General features: G+C 44.4%; 1 protein-coding gene across 1 annotated transcript in view; it reads left to right on the plus strand.

Moving 5' to 3' along the window:
- The window catches only part of LOC122923480 (calcium-activated chloride channel regulator 1-like), a 75,971-nt gene that overhangs the window by 39,446 nt on the left and 24,314 nt on the right, over positions 1 to 12,211 (plus strand). The window contains 1 exon segment of the mRNA XM_044274299.1: positions 1,362 to 1,542. Within this exon segment, the coding sequence (XP_044130234.1) occupies positions 1,362 to 1,542 (181 nt within the window).

The following is a 12,211-nucleotide window of genomic DNA, read 5'->3' on the forward strand; positions in this document are numbered from 1 at the left end:
GTTGAGGCCTGCAATATAACTGCTTCAAAAAATACTGCTCTTCTATATGGACTTAGGCACAGGGTCATTTTGAAATGGGCAGGCTGTTCCGCAGGGGTGGTAGGGTACATGTATATGAATTTATGAGTATATCCCCAAAAAAGCTTGTGCAAGATGTGCCTTGCCGCTCCCCAGTGTGTTGTATTCACTTGCATATTTAGTTCTCCACTTGTCTTTATTCATTAAATAAATGTAATGCTGGCTCTCGCGGGTTTGCGGGTGTACTACATCCTGCTTCCTCCCAGCATGTGTTATTCACTAATGTCTCCGGAAACCACACATCTTGCTGGTAATAGGAGAAAACTTAAACAAATCCAAAAAGTGCCTGTCGTTCTGGTGTGGATATCAATTATGTCTACCAGACGCATTTCGGAGTTGTCTCAACTCTTTCCTCAGTGGTGCCACTGTGGAGAATGACAAAAGCAATGATTAAAGAACTGATACACCCTCTAAAATCTTGTGCACATCTTTTCAAAATCCAGAGCAGAAATGGTGTATGGAATGCATTAGGTCATGTTCACATAGCATAAATTATTTGCCATGGAATCCACAGCAGAAATCTGAGGCTGACCCTGGAATTTCAGCCAGTTTGCTTTGCCGAGGACACATTTAAGACAGCTAATCCATGTGTGGAAAATCAGTATGTTATCTATCACTGAAAACAGAACTGTTCATTCATTTTTACTAAATTACATTGCGGATTCTTATTACAAACAATAGGAGGCTAATTTTAAGTACTTTTTACATGCAGATTTCAGCTTGGAAAATGTGCCGATACCATTGTAAAAAATAAGTGATCGTGTCCATAGGTGTTACTAAACCAAGAACATGTAAAAGAATTAGGGTGTCATTTACAACCCAATATACTGTAACACGAGTTTTTGAGAGTAAACCTGTCACAATCTGCCACTTTTGCCCCAGTTCTAAAAAAGTGGGGCATGGCATAGGGAAGGGGCGGACAGGCCCATCTCATTCAGCATTTTTTACTCCTGGTTTAGGTGTGGAAAATGGTCTAAATTTTAGCCAGCAAGGAAGCTGTCTTAGATTTAAGTCCGGCACCGGATACGCCGAAGGTATGTAGAGGCTGGCATAATTTCGGTGCGCAAATGGGTTTTAAGACTGGTGTCTAAAACACTGGTCTTAATAAATGACCCCCTTAGTTTTTAGTAGTGTTACAGTATGTAAAAGATTCGAAAATGCCAACATAAGCTTGGAGGAATTGAAAAGGGAAGGAGTAAAGAATTTGGTCTTCTAAAAATTTTTTCCTCTATGACTAAAGAGATGGTTAATATGTATTCTTTATATCCCATGTTACCACACAGGTAAATAAAAAGCAGTATGGCTCATCTGATGGAACTGAAGTCATATTACTATCAGATGGAGAAGACAATTATGATACCAACATTTGTGTCCCACAAATTTTAGCGAGCGGTGCAATAATTCATGTCATATTCTTCGGAGCTGCTGAAGAACCAAAACTAAAAGAGATTGCAAAAGCTACAGGTGAGCAGAGCACTCAATCTACTCCTTATTACAAATCTATGTATTAGATCTAATGCACTACTAGTGTAATATAACTCTACATGACCTCTGAGTTGTATGCAGGCCTAATATGGCAGCCATAGAAATTTAAAAGACTCTAGCCTAATGGTTCATGCACACGACCGTATGTATTTTGCGGTCGTCAAAAAAGGGATCCACAAAAAATACGGATGACTTCCGGTTGCATCCCATATTTTGTGGAACGGAACAGCTGGCCCCTACTAGAACAGTCCTATCCTTGTCCATGATGCGGGCAATAATATGACGTGTTTCTTTTTTGTGGAACGGACATTCGGACATATGAAAACGGAATGCAAATGGAGTAACTTCGCTAAAAAAAATGGAACAGACACGGAAAGAAAATACGTTCGTGTTCATGAGCCCTAACTCTATATACCTCTAATTTCACACAGAGGTATATGAATGTTTGGCTATTAGATTACATATGAATCTGATCGGACACTATTGGTGTTGAACAAAGTGGAATTCGATCCGAATTTCGGGATAAATTTGATTAGCCTCGAAGCCGACATTTTTTGTGCTTCATGGTATCGAATCAATTTTACCTGAAATAGTGTAAAAAAAACAAAAGAAACATACTTACTCCTTCATTTGCTCACGACAGGCCAGCCGCCTCCATCTTGATTGAAGATCTTGCACAAAATCCTGTGCACGGTGACATATGCTGTCACCACGCCAGCCTACGCCAGATTTTGCGTCAGATATTTAATCAAGATGGAGGCGGCAGGCCCTTCACTATCAAATGAATGAGCGTAAGTATGATTTTATTATTATTTTTTAATAATATTTTTTTTTGCATTATGTTATTACTATCAGATGCTGCGATCAGCTATGAACGTGGCATCTAAGAGGTACAATGGCGAGGGGTGGCGCAAATGCACTTCCCTCTCATTGTACCCACTACTTGCTTCATGATGAAGTCATTCGTCAAGAACCACATTTCTTTGTTAAATTTGGGCAAAACAGCTGAATCTAATTTTCCAGCAGTGAGGATGCACTGTGCCTAGTCATGTCACCACTGCAGACAATCATTAATCACTGTGTGTGTGCGGGCAAGGAGGGTTATTAAACAGCATCTATCACCATTAATAATCCTATTAAACCTGGCATATTGACTGGTAGGCTTGATCATTGTGACTTAAGTCCTTTTTCTCTGCAATCAGTGTTACTGATGCAGAGAAGTTATTATTTTTAGTTTTTAGGCTACTTTCACACTCGCGTTTGGTGCGGATCCGTCATGGATCTGCACAGACGGATCCGTTCAGATAATACAACCGTCTGCATCCGTTCTGAACAGATCCGTTTATATTATCTTTAACATAGCCAAAACGGATCCATCTTGAACACCACTGAAAGTCAATGAATGACGGATCTGTTTTCTATTGTGCCAGATTGTGTCATAGAAAACGGATCCGTCCCCTTTGTGTCACAACCAGACAGCTGAGAAGCTCTGACAGAGGCCTTTCAGAACCTCCTCCTTGAGTTTCTGTGTTGTGGTATTCAGCTCCTCCTCTCGTTAGCCTCTCTCAGCTGTCATGTGTTGGACTAATTGCTTCCCTTTAAATTCTTCCCCAGAAGGCTTTTCTGGGCGGCTTATACTACTTCCTGGAGTGTGTGTGCACGCTGACTCTGTCCTCCTGTTTGCTTCAAAGCTAAGTGTTGTACCTTTATCTGTTATTTTCTGTTTGCTGGATCCCAGGTGACCCTGACTCCCTCCGTATCTTGTGTAGGGAGCCGGTGGTCGTGTCCCCTCACTATTGTAGGGTGCTCAGGGCTTTATAGTCAAGGTTCGTGGATATGCAAACCTCCACCTTTCGGATCTTTGCATAGGCTGAGCAGCCAGGGAAAGTGCCAGGTCTTTTGCAGGGGTCTCCCTTGGTTCCTTAGTTTTTGGATCCAGCGAGTCGTTTATACATGTTGCTTTGCCTTGTTTCCTGTACACCGTCCGTGACATTATAAGCCGCCGTAACCGTCTCAAGCATGGATCCGGTTTCACTTTTGGCTAAACGCCTTCAGGGTCTTTCATTGGAGGTAGCTGATCTCCGTAAGACTTTTTCTCAGCTTCAAGTGACCGATTCAGCTTGCGTTCATGGAGTTTGTTCTGAGCCTAAGATCTCGCTCCCGGATACGTTCTCCGGGGGTAGTGAGAATTTTGTGCGTTTTAGAGAGGCTTGCAAACTCCATTTTCGCCTTCTTCCCCACTCCTCTGGTGATGAGGAACGGAGGGTGGGGATCATTATATCGCTGCTCAGAGGTAACGCTCAGTCCTGGGCCTTTTCGCTGCCGGAGGGGGCACGGCCTCTCCGTTCAGTGGATGAATTCTTTTTAGCCCTGAGTCAGATATATGATGATCCGGATTGTATTGCTCTGGCTGAGTCTAAACTACGTCAATTATGCCAGGGTAAACAATCCGCAGAAATATACTGCTCAGAATTTCGGAGATGGGCAGTTGATACTGGTTGGAATGATGCTGCGCTCCGAAATCAATTTTGCCATGGTCTTTCAGAGGGATTGAAAGATGCATTTGCCGTTCATGAGAGGCCTAGTTCTTTGGACTCTGCTATGTCTCAGGCCGTTCGTATTGACAGGCGTCTTAGAGAGAGAGGAGAGATGTCCCCTTCCTGTCATACTCAGTCCCAGGACAGTGCAGCGGTCCCGTTCTGTGCGCAGGGTTCTCAGTCGCCGTCAGCCCCTTCTGAGCAGGAGCCCATGCAGCTGGGGTTGATTGCTTCTGACAATAGAAGATTCAGCCCGCATGGGAGGGTTTGTTTTTGTTGTGGAGGTATAAATCATTTGGCAAATATTTGTCCCTCTAGGAGATTCAGGCAGTTTTCTGGGAGTAATAAAGAAACAAACAGGAAAAAATCTTTTAAAAATGTTCCGTCTGTTACTATTGGCAGGGTTGAGGCGGAAATTGAAGGTTTTCCATTTGCTTGTAGTTCCCGTTTTGTCCTGCCGGCTAGGGTGGCGCTAGAGAGCAAGAACATTTTTTGTGAGATTTTGGTGGATAGTGGAGCAGCGGTTAATCTCATTGATAATCAATTTGCGATAACTCATGGTTTCCAGGTGCGCACTTTGGGAAAGGATATTCCTGTTTTTGCTATTTATTCCGCTCCACTTTCTCAAAAATCATTAAAGGGCATAGTTCACAATATCCATTTAATTGTGAGTGATGCTCATGTTGAGGATGTGTCATGTTTCGTCCTTAGCGGTTTACCCACCCCTCTGGTGTTGGGGCTGCCCTGGCTCACTAAGCATAACCCCACCATTGATTGGCAAGCGAGGCAAATAAATGGTTGGAGTGACTTTTGCAGAGAGAATTGCCTCATGACATCTGTTTCTGAGGTTGCTACTAAGACTGTACCATCTTTTCTCTCTGAATTTTCGGATGTCTTCTCTGAGAGTGGAGTTCAGGATTTGCCCCCGCACAGGGAGTACGATTGCCCTATTAATCTCATCCCAGACGCCAAGCTGCCTAAATCTCGTTTATACAATCTTTCCCAACCTGAGAGGATCGCTATGCGTGCTTATATCTCTGAGAGTCTGAGAAAGGGACACATACGACCCTCGAAGTCACCTGTTGCCGCTGGTTTTTTCTTTGTTAAGAAAAAAGATGGTTCTTTAAGACCTTGTCTGGATTTCAGGGAGCTGAACAGTATCACAATTCGTGACCCTTATCCGCTTCCTCTGATCCCGGACCTATTTAACCAGGTTGTTGGGGCTAAAGTCTTTTCCAAATTAGATTTAAGAGGGGCATACAACCTGGTCAGGGTCAGAGAAGGGGACGAATGGAAGACGGCCTTCAATACCCCTGAGTAGGGATGAGCGAACTCGAACTGTATAGTTCGGGTTCGTACCGAATTTTGGGGTGTCCGTGACACGGACCCGAACCCGGACATTTTCGTAAAAGTCCGGGTTCGGGTTCGGTGTTCGTCGCTTTCTTGGCGCTTTTGTGATGCTTTCTTGGCGCTTTTTGAAAGGCTGCAAAGCAGCCAATCAACAAGCGTCATACTACTTGCCCCAAGAGGCCATCACAGCCATGCCTACTATTGGCATGGCTGTGATTGGCCAGAGCACCATGTGACCCAGCCTCTATTTAAGCTGGAGTCACATAGCGCCGCCCGTCACTCTGCTCTGATTAGCGTAGGGAGAGGTTGCGGCTGCGACAGTAGGGCGAGATTAGGCAGATTAACTCCTCCAAAGGACTTGATTAACTGATCGATCTGCAGCTGTGGATCATTGAGCTGCTGATCCTCAATTGCTCACTGTTTTTAGGCTGCCCAGACCGTTTGTCAGTCACATTTTTCTGGGGTGATCGGCGGCCATTTTGTGTCTTGTGGTGCGCCAGCACAAGCTGCGACCAAGTGCATTTAACCCTCAATGGTGTGGTTGTTTTTTGGCTAAAGCCTACATCAGGGTGAAGCTGTCACACCAAGTGCATTTAACCAGCAATAGTCTGTTCATTTTTTGGCCATATACAAAATCAGGGGCAAGCTGCGCCTGTCACCAAGTGCATTTAACCCTCAATGGTGTGGTTGTTTTCTGGCTAAAGCCTACATCAGGGTGAAGCTGTCACACCAAGTGCATTTAACCAGCAATAGTCTGTTTATTTTTTGGCCATATACTACATCAGGGGCAAGCTGCGCCCGTCACCAAGTGCATTTAACCCTCAGTAGTGTGGTTGGTCAAGCTGTGACACCAAGTGCATTTAACCAGCAATAGTCTGTTCATTTTTTGGCCATATACTACATCAGGGGCAAGCTGCGCCCGTCACCAAGTGCATTTAACCAGCAATAGTGTGGTTATTTTTTGGCCATATCCCAGTCTAATTCTGTCACTAAATCCATACCGGTCACCCAGCGCCTAAATACTAGGCCTCAAATTTATATCCCGCTAAATCTCTCGTTACCGCTGTCCTGTTGTAGCTGGGAAAGTTATTTAGTGTCCGTCAAAGCACATTTTTTGTTCTGGGTTGAAGTACAATTCCCAATTTAGCAATTTCATAATTTAGTGGTTTCTGCTATATCAGAGCTATTTGAAATCTATCCCTAAAAGGGTATATAATATTCAAGGTGCACATTGGGTCATTCAGAATAACTTCACACACACCCGCTACTGTGTATTTCCAAGTCTAATTCTGTCACTAAACCCATACCTGTCACCCAGCGCCTAAATACTAGGCCTCAAATTTATATCCTGCTAAATCTCTCGTTACCGCTGTACTGTTGTTGCTTGGAAAGATATTTAGTGTCCGTCAAAGCACATTTTTTGTTCTGGGTTGAAGTACAATTCCCAATTTAGCAATTTCATAATTTAGTGGTTTCTGCTATATCAGAGCTATTTGAAATCTATCCCTAAAAGGGTATATAATATTCAAGGTGCACATTGGGTCATTCAGAATAACTTCACACACACCCGCTACTGTGTATTTCCAAGTCTAATTCTGGCACTAAACCCATACCTGTCACCCAGCGCCTAAATACTAGGCCTCAAATTTATATCCCGCTAAATCTGTCCTTAGTGCTGTAGCTGGGCGAGTTATTTAGTGTCCGTTCAAGCACATTTCTTGTTCTGGGTTGAAATACAATTCCCAATTTAGCAATTTCATAATTTAGTGGTTTCTGCTATATCAGAGCTATTTGAAATCTATCCCTAAAAGGGTATATAATATTCAAGGTGCACATAGGGTCATTCAGAATAACTTCACACACCCGCTACTGTGCATTTCCAAATCTAATTCTGTCACTAAACCCATAGCTGTCACCCAGCGCCTAAATACTAGGCCTCAAATTTATATCCCGCTAAATCTCTCGTTACCGCTGTCCTGTTGTGGCTGGGAAAGTTATTTAGTGTCCGTCAAAGCACATTTTTTGTTCTGGGTTGAAATACAATTCCCAATTTAGCAATTTCATAATTTAGTCGTTTCTGCTATATCAGAGCTATTTGAAATCTATCCCTAAAAGGGTAGATCATATTGAAGGTGCACATAGGGTCATTCAGAATAACTTCACACACACGCTTCTGTGCATTTCCAAGTCTAATTCTGTCACTAAATCCATACCGGTCACCCAGCGCCTAAATACTAGGCCTCAAATTTATATCCCGCTGAATTTGAATACAATACATTGGGCCAAATAATATATTTGTTGTTGTGGTGAACCATAACAATGAGAAAAACATCTAGTAAGGGACGCGGACGTGGACATGGTCGTGGTGGTGTTAGTGGACCCTCTGGTGCTGGGAGAGGACGTGGCCGTTCTGCCACATCCACACGTCCTAGTGTACCAACTACCTCAGGTCCCAGTAGCCGCCAGAATTTACAGCGATATATGGTGGGGCCCAATGCCGTTCTAAGGATGGTAAGGCCTGAGCAGGTACAGGCATTAGTCAATTGGGTGGCCGACAGTGGATCCAGCACGTTCACATTATCTCCCACCCAGTCTTCTGCAGAAAGCGCACAGATGGCGCCTGAAAACCAACCCCATCAGTCTGTCACATCACCCCCATGCATACCAGGGAAACTGTCTCAGCCTCAAGTTATGCAGCAGTCTCTTATGCTGTTTGAAGACTCCGCTGGCAGGGTTTCCCAAGGGCATCCACCTAGCCCTTCCCCAGCGGTGAAAGACATAGAATGCACGGCAGGGGGCGTCATTACAGACAAACGCAGCCGCCTGTCTACAGCCAATGTGGACAAGCTGACGTTCATAAAAATGAACCAGGCATGGATCCCACAGGACCTGTCCGTCCCTTGTCCAGATTAGACATTAACTACCTCCCCATAACCATATATTATTGGACTCCAGGGCACTTCCTCATTCAATCCTATTTTTATTTTCATTTTACCATTATATTGCGATGCTACCCAAAGTTGAATGAACCTCTCCTCTGCCTGTGTGCTAGGCCTAAATATATGCCAATGGACTGTTGCAGTGGTGGCTGACATGAAGCCTGATTCTCTGCTATGACATGCAGACTAATTCTCTGCTGACATGAAGCCAGATTGTCTGTTACGGGACCTCTCTCCTCTGCCTGGGTGCTGGGCCTAAATTTATGACAATGGACTGTTGCAGTGGTGGCTGACGTGAAGCCTCATTCTCTGCTATGACATGCAGACTGATTCTCTGCTGTCATGAAGCCAGATTGTCTGTTACGGGACCTCTCTGCTCTGCCTGTGTGCTAGGCCTAAATATATGCCAATGGACTGTTGCAGTGGTGGGTGACGTGAAGCCTCATTCTCTGCTATGACATGCAGACTGATTCTCTGCTGACATGAAGCCAGATTGTCTGTTACGGGACCTCTCTGCTCTGCCTGTGTGCTAGGCCTAAATATATGCCAATGGACTGTTGCAGTGGTGGGTGACGTGAAGCCTCATTCTCTGCTATGACATGCAGACTGATTCTCTGCTGACATGAAGCCAGATTGTCTGTTACGGGACCTCTCTCCTCTGCCTGTGTGCTAGGCCTAAATATATGCCAATGGACTGTTGCAGTGGTGGGTGACGTGAAGCCTGATTCTCTGCTATGATATGAAGACTGATTCTCTGCTGACATGAAGCCAGATTGTCTGTTACGGGACCTTTCTCCTCTGCCTGGGTTCTGGGCCTAAATTTATGAAAATTGACTCTTACAGTGGTGGGTGACGTGAAGCCTGATTCTCTGCTATGATATGAAGACTGATTCTCTGCTGACATGAAGCCAGATTGTCTGTTACGGGACCTTTCTCCTCTGCCTGGGTTCTGGGCCTAAATTTATGAAAATTGACTCTTACAGTGGTGGGTGACGTGAAGCCTGAATATCTGCTATGATATGAAGACTGATTCTCTGCTGACATGAAGCCAGATTCTCTGTTACGGGACCTCTCTCCTCTGCCTGGGTGCTGGGCCTAAATTTATGACAATGGACTGTTGCAGTGGTGGCTGACGTGAAGCCTGATTCTCTGCTATGACATGCAGACTGATTCTCTGCTGACATGAAGCCAGATCCTCTGTTACGGGACCTCTCTCCTCTGCCTGTGTGTGTGCTGGGCATAAATATATGCCAATGGACTGTTGCAGTGGTGGCTGACGTGAAGCCTCATTCTCTGCTATGACATGCAGACTAATTCTCTGCTGACATGAAGCCAGATTCTCTGTTACGGGACCTCTCTCCTCTGCCTGTGTGTGTGCTGGGCCTAAATATATGCCAATGGACTGTTGCAGTGGTGGCTGACGTGAAGCCTCATTCTCTGCTATGACATGCAGACTGATTCTCTGCTGACATGAAGCCAGATTCTCTGTTACGGGACCTCTCTCCTCTGCCTGGGTGCTGGGTAGTGTTGAGCGCGAATATTCGAAAAGCAAATTTTTTTCGCGAATATCGCAACTTCGCGATTTCGCAAATATTTCGAATATAGTGCTATATATTCGTAAAAACGAATATTCGTTTTTTGTTTTTTCCCCCCCCCCACAAAATTACAGTACACATATAATTGATTGTTTCCCAAAGGTCCAACAGCTCAGATCTTACTCACATTGCCTAGAAAGTGATTGAGGCGCGAATCTTCGTAAGGCGATTTTATTAGCGCACATGCGAATATCGGCACGTCCCAGAACAGAGGCAAAGGGCTTTGCATTCATACATTAGTGAATTGAGTTGCGAATCTTCGTAAGGCGATTTTATTAGCGCACATGCGAATATCTACACTTGTCCCAGAACAGAGGCAAAGGGCTTTGCATTCATACATTAGTGATTGAATTGAGCTGCGAATCTTCGTAAGGCGATTTTATTAACGCAAATGCAAATATCTACACTTGTCCCCAGAACAGAGAGGCAAAGGCCTGTGCATTCATATAGTATAGCACCATATTCGCGAATACGTAGAACTTCGTAAAATTCGATTTACGAATATTCGTATTTTTATTTTACTTTCCACCTTACAGATTACATTGATCTGTACTCTGTCAACTACTGTCATCACCCCCCACTGTATCTCGATTGATTCCCAAAAGTCTCACATTCCCTAGAAAGTGATTGAGGTGCGAATCTTCGTAAGGCGATTTTATTAGCGCACATGCGAATATCTACACTTGTCCCAGAACAGAGGCAAAGGGCATTGCATTCATACATTAGTGATTGAATTGAGTTGCGAATCTTCGTAAGGCGATTTCAATAGCGCACATGTGAATTTTGCATAGCATATGTATTATGCGATGCGAAAATTCAAATTATCGCATATGCGAAATAATAACGAATTTGAATAATCGCGAATATTTTACGAATATTCTTTCGAATATTCACAAAATTTCGCGAATTCGAATATGGGACATACCGCTCAACACTAGTGCTGGGCCTAAATTTATGACAATGGACTGTTGCAGTGGTGGGTGACGTGAAGCCTGATTCTCTGCTATGACATGCAGACTGATTCTCTGCTGACATGAAGCCAGATTCTCTGTTACGGGACCTCTCTCCTCTGCCTGTGTGTGTGCTGGGCCTAAATATATGCCAATGGACTGTTGCAGTGGTGGCTGACGTGAAGCCTCATTCTCTGCTATGACATGCAGACTGATTCTCTGCTGACATGAAGCCAGATTCTCTGTTACGGGACCTCTCTCCTCTGCCTGTGTGTGTGCTGGGCCTAAATATATGCCAATGGACTGTTGCAGTGGTGGCTGACGTGAAGCCTCATTCTCTGCTATGACATGCAGACTAATTCTCTGCTGACATGAAGACAGATTCTCTGTTACGGGACCTCCCTCCTCTGCCTGGGTGCTGGGCCTAAATATATGCCAATGGACTGTTGCAGTGGTGGCTGACGTGAAGCCTCATTCTCTGCTATGACATGCAGACTAATTCTCTGCTGACATGAAGACAGATTCTCTGTTACGGGACCTCTCTCCTCTGCCTGGGTGCCGGGGCCTAAATATCTGAGAATGGACTGTTCCAGTGGTGGGTGACGGGAAGCCAGATTCTCTGCTATGGAACCTCTCTCCAATTGATTTTGGTTAATTTTTATTTATTTAATTTTTATTTTAATTCATTTCCCTATCCACATTTGTTTGCAGGGGATTTACCTACATGTTGCTGCCTTTTGCAGCCCTCTAGCTCTTTCCTGGGCTGTTTTACAGCCTTTTTAGTGCCGAAAAGTTCGGGTCCCCATTGACTTCAATGGGGTTCGGGTTCGGGACGAAGTTCGGATCGGGTTCGGATCCCGAACCCGAACATTTCCGGGATGTTCGGCCGAACTTCTCGAACCCGAACATCCAGGTGTTCGCTCAACTCTACCCCTGAGGGCCATTTTGAAAATTTGGTTATGCCTTTTGGTTTGATGAATGCCCCAGCCGTTTTTCAGCATTTCGTGAACAGCATTTTTTATCATTTGATGGGAAAATTTGTATTGGTGTATTTGGATGACATTTTGATTTTTTCTCCCGATTTCAAAACTCATAAGGAACATTTACGTCAGGTCTTGCTCATCCTGCGGGAGAATAAATTATATGCGAAACTGGAAAAATGTGTGTTTGCGGTTCCAGAAATTCAATTTCTGGGGTTTCTTCTCTCCGCTTCTGGTTTTCGCATGGACCCCGAGAAGGTCCGCGCTGTGCTTGAGTGGGAGCTTCCTGAGAATCAA

Source organism: Bufo gargarizans, unplaced genomic scaffold, assembly GCF_014858855.1.
Source record: "Bufo gargarizans isolate SCDJY-AF-19 unplaced genomic scaffold, ASM1485885v1 original_scaffold_1640_pilon, whole genome shotgun sequence".
NCBI classification, from domain to species: Eukaryota; Metazoa; Chordata; class Amphibia; order Anura; family Bufonidae; genus Bufo; species Bufo gargarizans.